We start from the raw sequence: 18,460 nt of genomic DNA, 5'->3' as shown, positions 1-18,460 counted from the left end.
ACAACGCCCCCTTTTTTACCTGTACAAACTTCAAAATGATGCCGCTTGTCAATCAAATTTGAAACAATAGCACCCAGTTTGATTGACGTGATCGTCCGAGTGTGATCTTGCCATGTCCGCGGATTTCTGTTTACTAGCAATTAACAACGTTATCTTTGATATCTTCCGTCATGTATTAAAAAGGGGGAATTAAAAATTGATTTTTAAACATTACCAGTATTAAAGTTGATTATAAAAAATGATTATTCAGTGATTGAAAATACGCTCAATTTATAGTTGAATTATGTTGAATGTGTGTGACCTAATGAATTCCACGCAAATGCATGGACAGCTCCAAAACATATAAAAAATTTTTTTTACAACAAACGTACACTGTGCTACTAAAGCTATATTTACTGGTAATTTACTCAGTTGGAAGTTGGTGCATGTAAACGTCACTCCATGGAAAACGAACTCCATTAATAAATTGTCGACGTATAAAAGCTGTCTTTAGATTCCACATTCTTACTGATTGTATGGTTTTAAAAGTAGATATTTATAGCTATAGTAGTCAGACATAAATCGGTTCGTCGATTTACCCAAATGGACCCAAATGAACCCAATTGGACCCAAATGGCTATTCAAATGGAAAATTATCACAATAAAATCAATCTTATAACTAATTCATAATGAAATACAGTATGAAATTACATGTATTTTGTAAATAATTATATATTGGGACTCTGTACGTTATCACAAATGAATCCGGGTGCGAGACGGTGGAAAATGAAGAGTACATCAGGCATGTATAGCTTCGGTTTTGAAAGTGGGGGAGGGGGCATTAAATTTTTATTTAACGCTATTTTGTTCAATAATTTTTACATCCTCCCAAAGGTGGGAGGGGATGGGGTGGATAACGTTGACGTGGGAGAGTTTGATCTCAGATTTTTCGAAAATCTGTTTAAAGAGAACGATCGAGATTTTCGACTGCTGGAGATACATGTTTATTATTCCTGAATTTTATGACATGGATGATACATGTATTAATTACTGATTACAAACATTTATTACCGGGAGGTTCAAAATTACAGTTAGTTTTGACAGAACTAAGTAAAACTTTGCTATAAAAAATAGTAAAATGTTTCTAAAAATGATGTGTAAGTTTCATGGTTATATTTACTGTACTGTGAAATTAAGTTATTGTATGGCAGTAAGTCCCATCTACTAGAAATTATTGTATGGAATAATGCCAAATTTTTTTCTGTCCGATTTAAAGAATTGGTAATATCAGTTTTTTTCATATTTAAAGGAAGAAAAAAGAACACCAAAGAGCTAGAACCACGAACCATAAATAAAAAAGGCTTAACTTTACAAAATGGTCATATTTTTTACCACAGACAGTGTAGACTACACAATTTTTGCAATAAGTTTATCATATTAAAAAAAAAACACGCAGCTAACAAAATGGCACTGCGTTGAATTGAAAATGCAAGTCAAACGTCAATTTTTAAAAGTAAGCTCATGAACTTTATGATAAAACTGCGGATTTTGATAAAATTAAAAAACAACAGCAACATTTTATCTTGTAAGCATAATAATCAATTTATGAAAATAAAATAAGAGACAATAAAGTTTAAAAGCATTGATTCTCCGAAACACAGGGGTCATTGTTGAAGGTCATTGATTATACGCCAGTGCATTAACATTACATGCATTGCATGTCGGTGTCTTTAAAGTTCTGTTTCATGCAATATGAAAATGCATGAAGTAACACTGACGCGGCATGAGCAGTCTTTCACGAGGATAACTGAGGATAGAGAATTGAATTATACCGATATTATGAGAAATAACTAATATTTAATATAAATAAATAAATACTTCATGAATACTGAATTTAATTTAACAAAGATACAGATAAGTCTCGATTTTGATAGAGAAAACATGCACTTTATTCTGCATGAATATTTTCTTCGTTCCAAGAGTTTGGAGTCAAGGGAAGGCTTGTCTAACAGACAAATCAGCCGAGGTGTTTTCAAATTTAATTCGATCGGGTTCGATGTTCAGAAATCGTGAGTAAATTCGAGCGAAAATTAAAATATTCAGCATGTGACACATGGTGAAAGACTAAGCTGCTAGTGTACATAGTATTGTCGTTATGAATCGATTGAGAAATGAGATTAGAAGATATGTGAGAGAAATTGAAAATGTTCTGAAACATCCTAAAACTACGGAAGAGGTTACCCGCTGTATCGAGGAATTTTACAAAATAACAGTCGGTCATAAACCCACTATTCAAACCAAATTCAAAGATATCTGCTTTGTCCGAGAAGTTTTCTTATCAGAGTTTTATCCAACCATTCTTCATGTCCTCATTCAAACTTTAAAGGTGGAATGGTTCTCAAATCCAGATCACAAACGTTTGTCGGAAGTGTTTGACAAATCTTTCACCGACGGTGATGCTGCTGGGGCCTTCACTGTTCTTATCAGGAGTGTTGATAACCTAGAGTAAGATCTTTGGATAATTTAACATATACCTATTATATATGCTATTAAGAGAAATTCTGATCAAGGGAAATTAAGAAACCTAGCAGGTCCAATGCAATCACTCGATTTAGCTACATGTAGGTAGCTTGATTGGTATCAGGAGAAAATGTACCCAGAAAGAGGACACGTACCTGAGTTTGTTTCTTAAATGCACCTATAGAAATCATAACAGAATGTTTTTATAGTTTGATATACTATTTTAATGCTTAAAAATAGAGGAATATATAAACTCTTTGTCTAATTTAATGTTAAGAATAAGAATACTTATTTTCTGTATTTGCCAACATAGGAGCAGTGTTTAAAACTTGTCAGAAAACTAGCTAAACACTCAGGACTGACAGCTAGGATAATCATAAGTAGTCATCAGCCCTGTTAAGATTCAATAAGCCCATGGAAAACCTTTGACATTTGTTTATTTTTACATTTGCATGTATGGTTACCAGCATTATTTTTAAATGTAAAATATTCAAGTTAAAATATGTTTTTCGTTTCTCATGAACTTTTTTTCTTTAGTTGTTTTGTTATTGTCCACCTTTCTTAAATTTATTCCATAGCATGTCTTGGGACTCTTGCTCGCCATGCTCAGATGTCGTTTGAAAGCACTGTTTACGTGAATGAAACATTTGTCTTGACTATTGTTAAAAGACCATACAGGGACAGCGTTAGTGTGACAAGGATTTAATCAGTTAAAAAATCTTAAAACATGATATCGATATTATATAAACTTTGCCTGAAAAATAACGATTAATCAGTATTTTTTTTTCTTCGGAAATAGCCGAAGAGAGATACGTGATTCCGAATTTTTTTATTTCCTCTTTTATTGTTCATCAATTTAATTCATATGAATGCCGCTGTTAAAATTGCATACTTTGTTCAGTATCTAAAAGATCAGTTCCTTGACGTTAATGTTTTTATTTTCCATCTGATAATTTGATAAGACATACATAGAACAAGTCGTGTTTCTTGATTGAAGCACTATTGATACTTATCTGGTTTCCTTTATAATTTTTTTAAATTCAAATTAACTTCTATTGAAACACTGGAACTTATTTAATGGAGTTTAGGGGCAATAAGCATCGATAAGTACCAGTCAATCAATGATCGAACTAACTTTTTAAAAACAAAATGGCCGCCAATGGCGGCGCCCAGGGCTGGAAGAAATTTTTTTTGGCCTTAGTACCCCTGATTCAACATTCATTTTTCACTGATTTTCTTATATATACGTGTTACCATTAATCCTCGCTTTGCGAGGCGGGCTTTGTCTGCCTCTCGCTGCGCTCAATATTAATTATCGTTTTCAATCATTTGTTCACACTAGTATAGTAATCATTCCTTAAGGCTGAGATCCATACGACGTGTTCACTCCCTGTGTATATAAAGAGTACTGTTATAAGAGTGATTATAGTTCATTGATTAAGTATTGTCCAATTCTTTGATTGTTGTAAATTAAAAATTTTAGGAAACATATGTATGTCGTATACAGTAAAACTCGCTTAGTACGAACACGGATATTGCGAATTCACGGATATAGCGAAGTCATCTTGGATCCCCAGCTATGTAAATTTAATGAATTTCTTATACGGTTATATCGAATTACGGATATAAAGAAGTAATTTCTTAGTGACTTCGTTATAACCGAGTTTTGCTGTATTGTCATTATCAACTCGTACAAACGATCGATCCATTTCTGACAGTGTCTATGTAAAACAATAGCGTGTAACTGCATTACTGGATACAAAGTAAACAATTTCATTAAATCATAGTAATTGCTAAGCTTTCTGCACTTGAGATCCCCCTTTGAAGTCCGACACGAGACAGGTGCATGATTCTGACACCGGAAATTGTTTAACAAAATTGACTACGCGCCGAGTCAACAGGTGGCTGGTTACGTAATGGCGTACACTGGCGATGGTCAGAGTGGATATTTATTTTAATACATGGGAATAAAATATATCTGCCAAAGTAAGGTTAGTTTACTCTCATACAACTTGCAAAACACACAATATAGGGAATTGTATACAATGCAAGCGACTTTATAGATGTTACCGGTATTTGAAAAAACAATGCATAAGTATAAAGCGTAATTGTTTAAATGTTAATCATTAATAATAATTGGTAGCAATATCGGTAACATCATGGCATCATTCACTAATGTTACTTGCAGTTTGATACGCCATTTTAAAGTGATAAGTTAGACGTGTCGTCTGAATCGACGTATCATAGGATTAAAATTTGGGCTAAAAATGAGCAATTCGACTACTCGTCCGCAGAGACGATTCGATCATTCGTCCGAAAAATATGGTATTTCTTTAATCTGCAAACTATATAAGTAGTACATAAAACATAATGGTAAATAATGCATCATGATGGTACATTACACTTAGGGTCTATACAATAAATGTTCATGCCGGCACATGATAATACATGTACCCCCCCCCCCCCCCCAAAAAAAAAAAAAAACGTGCTATCAACTTCTTGTGGTACCTTTCATTAAGTCCTCCAATTATATTGCAATCAAAACTATTTATATTATGTCTATCTTTTTAAAATAACTTATTTATACTGATTGATTAATTGCCGACTAATTAAACTGCTCAGGCTATGTTTATGCATGTGTATATAACACAATTGTTGTAAATAATTAATGTATGTGATTATGTATACAAAAACAATAGTAACAAATGATACAAATGTTAATTGTACAATTTATCCCAGAATACTAGTATTTATTAAAAGTATTATTTGTGGTTTTATAGGGCAAGTTTTCTCCAGTATATTTTCATAGTAAGCCTTAACTATAGGCCACACCAATATAATTTCTTGTTCGTCGGACCCCGCACACTCGATTTAAAGGTGGTATGGGACACTTCCATGTTGTGACATTGTTTATCAAAATAAACTATAAAATAAAGTATATGTAGTTTCTTTCCCAGTATTGTTACTAAACAGCGAAGCGCAGTGGATTAGAGGGTTTACTACAAATCTGTAAGTCATGAGTTTGAATCCCGTTGGGGGTTTTACAATTTTTACCTTTCCAAATATTTTTGGGAGTTGATTTTAATCAACTCTCCTATGCAGTTACTCTGGCAAACCGAAAGTGAAACAGTGTTTGGACCTAAGCACAAATCATCACCACTGACAAGACGTAGATCTTGAAAATAATAGATAAATTCGGTGTACTTTATAGTGTAACATTTTTTTTCAAAAGAAACGTATTTATAAATACCTTGAAAATAGTCAGATTTTATATAGTACGAACAAATTAATTGTTTTTTTGTAGTTGCATGTATTCCTACGCCAGAGTTAAATAGAGTCTCGTTCAACCAGACGCTCGGCTGTCTCTGTAAATCTCCGACAAGCAGAGAGTCTCTCTTGGTTGTCTGATATTAACGGAGACAGCCGAGCGTCTGGTTGAACAAGACTAGAGTTCAATATTGCTTGGATCCAGACGTGTGCAATTTTTAGAAACATTTCAATTACTGATAAACAGTTTGATGGAATTAATTCTATCTTTAAATATTACACAACATGTTTCATACGGGGTTTTCTCGAAATTCTTGTCGGACAATTTCGAGAATTCATATTATAAAAATGTGCGAAATTCAAATACAGATTAGAAACTACTTGCCAGGCAAAATAACATATCGTTAATTTCAAAATTGATAATAATCAATAAAATCAACTCCCGACAGTAATTCAGTACTTTGATTTAAAGCTATTTTTTGGTATTTCAATTATAATGTACTTTAATTCACATTAATATATCTACAGATGTCCCATATCAGCTTAATAAAAACAAATAATGTTATTATTAATGTCCCGCATCCCAGAAATTCTGTGCTGATTTTGTTCTTTTCCGCATTTTAAATAGTTTTAATTTATAAAATCAGAAACAAGTATAAAAATATAACTGTCGATTTGCACAATTTTATTTATGTATACATACCGCCTAAAAATTTTGGCTACAAGAAATAATAATTTTATTATTTAACTGCTCGCCCGCTTGTATCTTTTTTTACTGGATGTCTGACGAACAAGAAATATTATTGGTGTGGCCTTATTATTGAATATCTATTTATGTTATTTATATTTTGTGTTTCAGTGTTAGTTTTAAACTGAATAAATGTGTCTCCCTTTTGGAAAAGTTCCTGGATGATCATGGACTATTCCAAATAATCCAGACAGCATGTAAAACTGCTCCAGATAGCAGTCTGGATTTTGTTTTGGAAGACCTCATTAGTTTGATTGCCACTCTACCAGACAAGACAGCTAACAAACTACAGCTCCAGAACAGGTGTGTATATCCATTTTAAGTAGATAGGTAGTAAATGGTACTATAGATTTAACCTATGCATGCACTATATAAAAAAAAATTGATGGAGGCATATTTTACCTGCTGAAAAACAGCAGTTTCTCGGTTTGAGGTTTTGTCATGAGTTATTGATTTCAATCAGTTTTAGTTTATTTGATCTTGTCTATTGTTGAGAAGATATATTGGTTACAAAATGTTCAATATTTCATTATGATATAATTTTATTTCACAATTTTCAAAGTATTCTATTGATTAGGATGAACACTTTGAAGTTTTGTTAAGTGTATATTTCTTATATTTGCTTATATACAAACCTAATAAGTAAGTGTTAGCCCTTTAGAAATAAATGAACTAATTTAACAGAAATATTTAAAAAAATTCAGTCATGAACTTGGTATATTAAGTACTTATCATAACCTTTGAGGAGCCCTTTGGGCTACACAGGATTTGAACATGTTACCAACCCATGCGCGGATCCAGAAAATTTTTCCAGGGGGGGTCCGAAGGATAATTGTGTTTGCCAGGGGGGGTCCGAGGCATATTTTCGCGATAATTTTACTATGTAAATTTAATAAATTTTCATTTTCCAGGGGGGGTCGGGACCCCCCCGACCCCCCCTCTAGATCCGCGCATGCAACCTAGTTCATATCCCATTAAACATTATGACATTGTTAGGGCCCCTATAGTGATCAGTCTGTCCGTGTGTCCGTCTGACATCTCTTGTCCAGAGCCTATCTTCTCTCTCCTTAGATTGAAAAAGTAACAAAATCATACATTTGAAAACCAAGGACATAAAATAGTGAAGCGTGAATTTTGAAGGATATGGCCTTACATCAAAAAACGGCAGTGAACATTGATTTATAAATTTTCTTTCATAAATTTAGATTGTTTGAAAATGAGGTGTTTGTTTGTTTTTAAGGATTGGAACTTCTTTTTTCATCTGTAAACATCTCGAAGTAAATGTATTGTACGGCTCACAACTTTGATGTTTATAAAATAGACTGCCAATGCTCAGGGATAGAATACACGTACACAATATGTTGGATAAAAACATTTACCATCGCAAAGTTTTAGATTCATAACCTCAGATTTGATGTCTATACACTGTACAGTAAAACTTATCGTTACCCATGTTTATGGCGAAATCGCTGATGAAAGTGAGTCTCCAGCAAAATTCTTCACAAATCCTTGAAAACTCGGTTATAATGAACTCAGAGTGTTACAAAAATTTACAAATACACCAAATTGATTTTGAGTCCCGTAAAAGTGAAAAATGCAAATTTACATTTTTTATAACGAAATGTATAAAGGGACTTTGACACAATTTGAGCTCAAAATTTTCAAAATTTATTTTTTCAATTTTTATGTCTAGAATTGTTAATATAGATGTTTTCAATGATTTTACAAGATTTGAAAGTCAAATATCGAGTTGCGAATTACAGAGGTTAGATTCTTTGTTTTGTAAACAAAGCTTGTGTCCTGTTAATGTTTACCTATGTGTTGTAGTGGTATAAGTCTCAATCTTATGTTGCTGTTTGATGTGATGAAATTATTTATGAACCCGTTGAATCAGTCTATCTTGTTTCCACACATTATTTTGATAAAAAAAATGGCAATTTCTTTACATTACAGTATTTGTAAACAAATATAAGACTCGAACTTTGTTTTAATACATAACAACAACTTCTTTCCTCTGTATCTCGCTTGTAACATGACTTCTAACATTCAAACTTTGGTGAATCATTCAAAATACAAAAGTAAACTATTTCATACATGGAAATCAAAAAAAAAAAATCATCTGAAATCGTGTCCAGGTCCCTTTAAAAGTTTTTAAAGTTATACTAGTTGACACAGTTGTTTGAATGAATTTATTTTCACATATATCCCTCAATTTACCATCTGATTCTTTGAGATTTCCAAAGAAGATGTAACAAATCAGATTTAGCAAAGTAAATCCATTGGTCCCTAAGGATTTCGCTATACATATAACAGAGTTTTACTGTATGCCCTAACCATTCATGCTGTATCTTTCATAAAACCATTTAAAGTGTATGTTGTCTCAATCATTTCTGATCAGTCTTCAGATAAGATTGCATTTTGAGCTTTTCTTACCTTTTTACTTACATTTCAAAATTCAAATTTACCCATACGATGGGCTCTTTTTCCGTTTGTTTCCTGTTTCATTACAATAAGTGTTTTATGATTTCAGCGAGAAGTTCTACCCCCAGCAGTACATTCCCTTGCTATGTGATGAGATGATGCAAGTATTGAGGAACCTGCACCAGAAAATTTACAGTAGTCAAGACATACACTTGGAATTTGTTAGCCGAGTGATTGGCAAAGTCTGTGTCTCAGGACATGCAGGTACAGTCGCACCTGCTGTTACGGCCACCTTTAATCAGTGGCCACTCGCCATGAGCGGCCAGTTTTAATCCCGCCCGTTTAGTTTTTCACTATATTTTAACTGATTTAAGCGGCTACCTGTCTAACGCGGCCACTAATTTTAGTTTTGTCTGATTTGTCGTATGACTTTTGACTCTGACATGTGATCCCGTATCGAAAGAAGCCACACTACGAAAGGAAATAACGAGTTAATGACAAATAATTGAGTGTGTAATTTGAAGTCTGCTGAGATTTAATGTGATAATTGATTATCTTAACACCTGTTTTGTGTTGTTTATATATCTACACGTACTTATATACTTCATTACAAAGTTTTATGGCCAGTCTTGCGCTAAACAGCTTATGTCTCTAGGGTATTACATGTGATAAGTTGAAGACCCCAGAACTGTACAGGAGCATCAAAAGTACTGGAACTTTGGTGAATAAACTGTGTACTGCCCATCAAAAAAGGGTACATAATATCGCTTAAATTCTTCTGATAAGGTGCCTTATTTTTAAACCAGTAAATGTATATTGTTGCAAATGTCTGATTTGTCAATTTTAAGGTAGCTCGCTGGTTTGCTGACATGTCACAATAGGAATCTTGACATAGAAAGTTAACTGTCTTGGCAAACATATCCTGGATCTTTTTAAACATGTTAGAAGTCTGCAAACACATGCAGCACTTTGCAAGATGATTTCTTGTGGACCCTACGTTTTCATAAAAAAATCCCCATATTTTGAACAAGTGTGCATGCGTAGACTCCCAAAACAGAGTCCAAAATGCTTACAGAAATTCACTTCCGTTGACTCCGTTTCGGGAGTCCGACTAGACTGCTTATTCTAATGCTATAGGAAAGGGGGCTCCATATATTATTGCTGCGATATATTGAACCCCCTACCTAATTTGAATTACTTTTGGAGAGGGGGTTTTAAAATATTATGGCCATGTATGATATATTGAACCCCCCTCCTATTTCCAATTCCCATTGGAGAAGGGTTTAATATATTATGGCTGCGATATTTTGAACCCCCCTCTAATTTTTATTGGTTCAAAATATCATGGCTGCGATATTTTGACCCCCCCCTTCTAATTTTCATTGCTATTGGAGAAGGGGTTCAAAATATTATGGATGTGATAAGTTGAACCCGCTACCTATTTCAAATTCCTATTGGAGAGGGGGTTCAAAATATTATGGCTGTGATATTTTGAACCCCTGCCTATTTTGAATTACTATTGGAGAGGGGGTTTAAAATATTATGGCTGTGACATTTTAAACCTCCCTTCTAATTTTAATTACTATCGGAAAGGGGATTCAAAATATTATGGCCGCGATATATTGAACCCCCTACCTATTTCCAATTCCCATTGGAGATGGTCTTTCAAAATATTATGGCTGCAATTTTTTGAACCCCTTCTCCAAAGGGAATTGAAAAATGGAAAAATTTCCATTCAATCTATCGGGCCATAATTATTTGAACCCCCTCTCTAATAGCAATGAAAATTTGAGGGGGGTTCAAAATATAGCAGCCATAATATTTTAAACCCCCTCTCCAATGGCAATTAAAATTAGAGGGGGGGGGGGGGGGGTCAAAATATAGCGGCCATAATATTTTGAACCTTCTCTCCAAAGGAAATTGGAAATAGGAGGGGGGTTCAAACTATCGCAGCCATAACATTTTGAACCCCCTCTCCAAAGGAATATATCGCAGCCATAATATTTTGAACCCCTTTCTAATAGCAATTTTTATAGGGGGTTTCAAAATATTGCGGCCATAATATTTTGTATCGAGGGTTAAATATTTTATGGGGCGGTTCAATATTTTAAACCCAGGTTAAATATATCACGGGGTTCAAAATATTATATGACACCGCCACGATTCTGTGAATGGGGTAGAAAAAAACATTTCATATTGCATCCTGCCATTACATATCACTTATATGCTCTAGTATATAACGTTCTTCTAAATTATCAGCAGACATACAGACCCTGAAACGTGCTACTACACCAGTTGCATGGTTCAGTTTGGTACGCTTTTGAACGGTACGGTTCGCGTTGTGAATGGTACGATTCGTTTTGTGAAATTACGGTTCGCTTTGTGAATCATGTACGGTTCGTTTTGTGAACAGTATGGTTCACTTATTGAACAGTACAATTTGCCTAAAATAGCTGCATGCTTTATGAACGGTTTGTTTGCTTTATTAATGAGGATTTTTCTCGATATAATTTCATTTAGTTTTTGCCCAATTGAAGGGGAGGGTACATATACTTTTATTTTGATTAGTCTGTTATTATTCGTATTTAATTTTAGATGAATGTAATTATTACAATAGATTAAAAGAATTGTTTGACTTCAATCTGATATATTTTTTTTAAATCAGAGATCTGTCGATAATTCTAACAAACATCTAAGTTTTTATTTCTATACATAGACTTTTTCTAGTCCATTTAAAATTGCCATGAAAAAATGCCCTGACTTTATTCCGATATTTTTTTTATTTTCCTTTATCGCTGTCTGGATTTTTGGCTGGTTGTTATTTTTACAAGCATCTTCCTATTTCTTTATTCATAATTCTTATGATAATCTTTTATTGCGTACTAGTACTCCCCCTATGAATAGGCGATGTAAAAATACACACAATTAATGATAAGATAAACAATAAATGTCAATTTAGAAATCTTGAAATCAACTACATGTACTATAAAGTTTTTGACACAGATGAGAACTGGGGCGGGTCTTGTTTAAATTATCCTGCACTCTTGTTGTATGGTACAGTTCATTTGTGAATGGTACAGTTCGCTTTGTGAACGGTACGATTCGATTCTTGCATGGAATGGTACGGTTCATTTTAGAGATGTAGTAGCACGTTTCAGGGTCTGTATTAGCTTTAAATCAATTTTTTTTCAAAGTTATTTAAGTCTTATAACTGCAGTGGTGTGTGCATACAAATTGAGTAACGCATGTTTGAATCAATCAAAATAATGAATCAATGCTTACATTTACATTTTTTAACTCCTTGCCTTGATACTCAAGTTGCAAAATGTGATTTATACCTTATAATTACGATATTATCCTAAGAGTAAGTTAAGATTAATAAAATAGCCACTGGTAACAGCCATGACTTTGATTTTCACTTGAGATGTTGCACTTTCAACATTTGTGACATCATAATAAAACTCATAATTTAACCTTTGAGTTCCTTAGCTGTCTGTGTTAGGTGATATATATCAGCAATAGCTTTCCACACACTTTAATTGCGTAATATTTGTGGAATGTAATTATAAATTAATTGCAACAAACAAACATAGATTGTCGTGAGTACTTTTATATGAAATTAAATTTACAGACTTGAAAATTAAAAAACAACCAAATGAATATATGTTTCATAAACATATATTTATATGGAATAAATTCCAAATTAGTTTGGGTTTAGTTTCTACTTATAGAATAATGTCTCCATGTAATTAAATTGAAGTAAAGTAATGTTTTATGATAAATTATTAACTCTATTTTCTATTACATGTAAAAAGAATGCTAGATCAAGGAAATGCTATGCTCTTTCACAGGTACTGTATGTGAGTCATTGGTTCCTCACTTGGAGCGGGCAGTACGGGAGGATTACATCTGGTGTCGTATAACAGAGCGCATTGTCACAGGAGTACCTGATCGATGTCTAGAGTGTACCCTCACATCTCTCCTCTCCAAAATCACTTGGTGAGTGGTTTTAACTGTCAATTTATCAAATGTCATGCTTGATTTTGTAAATCATATTCAGCTAATGCCTTGCTTTCAGGAGCTGACAAATACATTTTTTGCTCACCTGAGCTGAAAGCTCAAGTTAGCTTTTCTGATCACATACAAATTCAGTTACACAAAATATTTTAATTCTGATATTATTTGATATACGACTATAGGTACAAAAATTTAAATTAATATCACCTATATTAAAGAAAATGTCAGCTCGAGGCCTTCGTGGGCATTCCGGCCTTTGATATGTATAGTGAAGATTCTAAATTGTAGAAATCGTGACCCTCGGACCAAAAGTGGAGACCCAGGGGGGGTTCAAAGTTTAACATAGAACTACATAGGAAAAATGTTTTAAAAAACTGCACCAAAAATGCCAATATTTACACAAAAGGTTGTATATATATAGTGAAGATTCTAAATTGTAAAAATCGTGACCCCCGGACTAAAAGTGGGGCTCCAGGAGGGGTTTAAATTTTTAACATATATAGGAAATTGTTTTAAAATCTTCTTCTCAAGAACTATAATGCAACAGTTTGGGATATTACTATGCATACATGTACACCCTTAAATAATGTAGATTCTAATTTGTAAAAATCGTGACTCCCGGACAAATGATGGGGCACCAAGAGGGGTTCAAGATTGAAACAGTTTAAAAAATATAAAGGAAACGTTTAAAAATTTTCTTCTCAAGAACTACAATGTTATAGTTTGTGGAATTACTATGCATGCATCCCTGGCTTATGTAGAATCTTAATTTGGTAAAATAGTGACCCCTGGACCAATACTGGGGCCACAAGAGGGGGTCAAAGTTTATTATAGAAATATAAAGGTAACAAAAAAAATCTTCTCGAGAGAACTACAATGCTTCAGTTTGTGAGATTACTATCATGCATACAACCTTGGAAAATGTAGGTTCAATAGTTTTAAAATAGTGACCCCTGGACTAATACTGGGGACCCAAGATGGGTTAAAAGTTAAATGTAGAAGTAAATATGAAAAATGTTTTAAAATCTTCTTCTCGAGAACTACAATGCTTCAATTTGTCAGATAACTACGTAAGCATCCTCAAATAGTGTAGATTCAAAATTTAAAAGCTGTGACCCTCGATCTAATACTGGGGCCCCAAGAGGTGTTCAAAGTTTAGCATAGAAATATAGAGGGAAAATGTTTAAAAATCTTTTTCTAGGGGACTATAATCAGCTTGTGAGATTACTATGCAAGCATCCTTAAATAATGTAGATTCCAAATAAATAAAGCTTTGGCACTGGACTAATACTGGGGCCCTAAGAGGGTTTCAAAGTTTAACATAGAAAGATATATTGAAAATGTTTTTTAAAAGTTTTTCTCGAGAACTATACTGGTACTGTACCAGTTATCGGCTAAGACCAGTTATCGGCTAAACTTAGAGTTCGGGTTTATAGCACGCAACAATCCAAGATTTTTTATTTCAGTCGTCTTTTTCGAATAAAGAAAAGTAAGTTTGCTTGAAAACTTTCTTGAATATGTTTCATACATGAGCTTAAACGATCATTGTTTACCGCTGATTTACATCTTTGCACTTTCAGCAGTGAGGGAAGTGACGTAATAAGTTAAAAATAGAATATTACCTTTTTGTGATACGTTATTATATCCCTTCTTTGATTTGACATATAAAATCAATACATTTAACATGTATAAACAAAAGGAATTCACGAATTTCCGAAAGATTCGAAGCGCAATTGAACGCCTGATTGCACAATTATGTATTGAATAGTATACGATTTGGTGTATTACCGTATGATAATAAACGAATTATTTTATGAGTTTTGTTTATAATGTATCATGACCCCGAATACTTTAGTCTGACCTCACAAGGGGCATAATTCAAACTACATTTAGCAGAGTATAAAATCAACATGAATACGGATTTTTACTATGTTATTATCACGAAGCCGATAACTGGTACAGTAAATCGTTAAAACTCGGCAAATTCGGGGCGTGCTTAAAAGCACAAAACAAGATGTTTTGGGTTCTAAATAATGATATAAACTTAACAGATTGATAAATAAGGAGTTCACTTTTTAAATTATGTCAAGTTTTATCCAAAAATATTAAGAAATTAGGAATTACGAAAAGAAAACGTTAAATTTTAGCCGATAACTGGTACAGTGCCAGTAATGCTACAGTTTGTGAGATTACTATGCAAGGATCCTCAAATTTTGTAAACTCTAACGTAGTGGAACCAAGAGTTATCTTTCTTGATGTTGTTCTGTACAGTCTGAGACACAGAGCTATTCCTCTTGATGTGGAACTCTTCTACGATCTGTTTTTCAGGCTGTGTACGTGCGGTTCCGCCGCAGTGCTACACATTTTCATTCCTATGTTACTATTTATGTTGTTAAAGCCAACCATAAACCTTGGACTAATACTGGGGCCCCAGAAAGGGGTTCAATGTTTAAAATAGAAAAAGCATAAGCTACGAAATAGAATGTTACAAGGAACTGCTGTTCAGGTGAGCGATGTGGCCCATGGGTCTCTTGTTTAGAGTGTGTATTTTTTTTTTTGAGAGTGTTTAATATCCAAGATCGAAGTGTTCGACATCAGGAAGCCTAACTAAATCCGCTTTTTACAAGGGCATACCCTTTACAGATCATTACGATCTTTTGGATATAAATTAAGAGAAAACTGACCCTCACGATTAAAATTGATTCCGCAGTATGAGACTCCTCGACAAGTTAGTGTATGGGCTATGGTATTCAGATGACCATTAAGGCCTGTTGGCCTCTTATTTCATAAATTATAGAGAATTGATTGTTTTATGTGTAAGAAAATTTTGTAACCACTACAGTCTTATCTCATATTATGACAGGTATGGATTAGTGGAGATGTTAATTGGAGGGAGTGTGACAAAGAAACCGAAAATCCAGTACTTGCTCTGTACCAAACTTATATTTCACAGACATTCACAGGAGGCAAGTTAGAACTTACTCATGATATCTTTGCATGATCGAGTTTAAAATGGATTGCAGCATTACTAATTGCAATTTGTTCTTATCAATCAACTGGATACTCGTATCACTACATATGTTTTTCATTCCTTTTTAGCTCACTTGAGTTGAATGCTCAAGTGAGCTTTTCTGATCATTTTTTGTACGGCGTCTCTCTGTCTGTCGGTCTGTAAACTTTTTACATTTTCGACTTCTCCAGAATCACTGGGCCAATTTCAACTAAACGTAACACAAAGCATTTTTAGGTAAAAGGAATTCAAATTTGTTAAAATGAAGGGCAACACTCTTTTTGAAAGAGAGATAGTTAAGATTTATTGAAAATTTGTTGAGATTTTTCAAAAATGTTGGCCAAAAAAGCTGACACATGTGTGGAAGCATTCTCAGATAGTGTAGAATGAAGTTTGTTCAAATTATGGTCCCCAGGGGGAAAGTGGGGCTGTATCAATGTAGGGGGGGACAGGGTTCAAAGTTCAAAGGTTTAGATAGGAATACATTGTATGTAGGTTTAATCTTTAAAAATTTTGTACTCTAAAACCATCGGCCAGAAAAGCTGAATCTTTTGTGGAAGCATCCTCAGATAGTGTTAAATCAAGTTTGTTCAAATCATAGTCCCTAGGGGTTCATTGGGGCCACAATATGGGTCGAAGTTTTTCATAGGAATATACATAGAACTAGGTTTGATTCTACACATGGTAATCCTACTTACACCCATAACAGTCTTTCCAAGCAGGAAATACTACAAAATCATAAATCGGTTATGGATATCTTTAATATCACCAATAACAAAATGAATTTGATTTACATTATTTGTAATGGATTCCAAAGCTTCACAAAAGTCCTTACAAACAGAAATATATAGCACGTTCCAGTAAATCCCTCTTTACTTCTTAATTGCTAAAATTCTTACAGTAGTAAAGGAGAAACTTCAAGAGTACTGTACAACAATATACTCCAGAAGTGATATGAATCAGATGTGGATACTAAAAAACTCTAAAAAATTATTAGAAACTTTGAGGTCACAAAATCTTACCAAATCAATAGCATCAAAACGTATGATTTTTCAACCCTCTATACAACCATTCCCCATGACAAATTAAAATCTGGGATTTTTTTATATCATCGACAGTTGTTTCTTTAAAAAAAATGGAAGTCGTAAAAATGCTCACCTTGTCATTGGAAATCTAAAAAATTATTTTGTTAAAAACCATTCTGATTGCACACACAAGTACTCTGAAGTTGACATTAAAAAGATGCTTGAGTTTCTGATAGACAACATCTTTGCAGTTTTTGGAAATCAAGTCTTCCAACAATCTGTTGGAATTCCCATGGGTACAAATTTTGCCCCATTGTTAGCAGACCTATTTCTGTATTCTTATGAAGCAGAATTTATTCAAAAACTTGTACGTGAAAAAAATAAGTCACTCGCTGTGGCCTTCAACTCAACTTGCTGGTATGTTGACGACGTATTATCAATTAACAATTATTATTTCCATACTTATGTTGACTAGATATATCCCAGTTAACTTGAAATAAAAGATACCACTGAGTCTGCTTCATCTGTTTCATATTTGGATATTTTACTGGAAATGGACATTGATGGTAACCTAACAACAAAACTTTATGATAAATGCGATGACTTCAATTTTTCTATAGTCAACTTCCCTTACTTATGTAGCAATATACCTTCATCACCTGCATATGGTGTTTTTGTCTCTATTAAGTTAAATTGATACACAAGGGCATGCTCTTCGTATGAACATCGTTTCGTAAGTTCTTTGGTCGATACAACGACCTTGTCAGCAAATACAATCTTCCACTAGGTTGCATGCCGACTGGGTTTTTCATACTAATTGTTAGAATTACCATAATTATTCACCTAATTGTCAACGGACTTTTCTATTTTTTTCCCCAATTACAACAAAGAGCACACGGTGGGTGTGACGTGTCAGCAGAGGATGCTCACTCCTCCATGGCACCTGATCATACCTCTATATTTTCAGAGGTCCGTGTTGCTCTGCTTTGAATTTGTATTTCGTTTTATAGATTTTTGAGATGGTTGACAGCTTGTTTTTTGTCATTTTTCATGTATTCATGTATAATAGAGTTAATCTACTAAAAAAACCATTTGGCCAGAAAAGCTGTTCAAATCACGGTCCCCGGGGGTGTAAGGTGATGCCAATGGTGAGGAAGACATTTTGAATTTACAAAAACTTAAATGTTATAATATATGATTTTTACTTATATCCAAGCATTTTGACATATTGTTTATGATATTTCTTAGGTTTTACAAGTTTGATGTAGGTTTATATACCTGTAACGGGATGAGAGAAATAATGACGGACCAGACCGGGTTTCGAACCCGGGCCCCCTGAATCTCTAGTCAGGTGCTCTACCAACTGAGCTATCTGGCGCCGGTATTCGAATCGGTCTGACCGTCACATACCATTTGATTTAGATCTTATTGAGAACGTGCTGTAATGCGCAATATGTGAAATGACTTAATAGA

The 18,460-nt window shown here is 33.8% G+C and overlaps 1 protein-coding gene across 8 annotated transcripts in view; it reads left to right on the top strand.

Moving 5' to 3' along the window:
- The first annotated feature begins 2,011 nt into the window (after positions 1-2,011).
- The window catches only part of LOC105326836 (telomere length regulation protein TEL2 homolog), an 87,295-nt gene continuing 70,846 nt past the window's right edge, over positions 2,012-18,460 (top strand). For 4 of the 8 annotated variants that reach the window (XR_004602734.2, XM_066072554.1, XM_034475588.2 and 1 more), the window contains exons 1-5: positions 2,013-2,484; positions 6,626-6,817; positions 9,045-9,199; positions 12,787-12,934; positions 15,816-15,918. Coding sequence is in view for 6 of the 8 variants with exons in the window: in XM_066072554.1 (XP_065928626.1) it covers positions 2,135-2,484; positions 6,626-6,817; positions 9,045-9,199; positions 12,787-12,934; positions 15,816-15,918 (948 nt within the window). In the remaining 2 variants the exon portion in view is untranslated. Of the gene's footprint in view, positions 2,485-6,625; positions 6,818-9,044; positions 9,200-12,786; positions 12,935-15,815; positions 15,919-18,460 lie in introns of all 8 variants that reach the window. The other 4 variants (XR_010709874.1, XM_066072555.1, XM_034475589.2 and 1 more) reach the window with 2 other exon arrangements.

This window comes from Magallana gigas, chromosome 9 (assembly GCF_963853765.1).
Source record: "Magallana gigas chromosome 9, xbMagGiga1.1, whole genome shotgun sequence".
In the NCBI taxonomy this organism is placed as follows: domain Eukaryota; kingdom Metazoa; phylum Mollusca; class Bivalvia; order Ostreida; family Ostreidae; genus Magallana; species Magallana gigas.
This window is presented reverse-complemented; position numbering and strand designations above follow the sequence as displayed.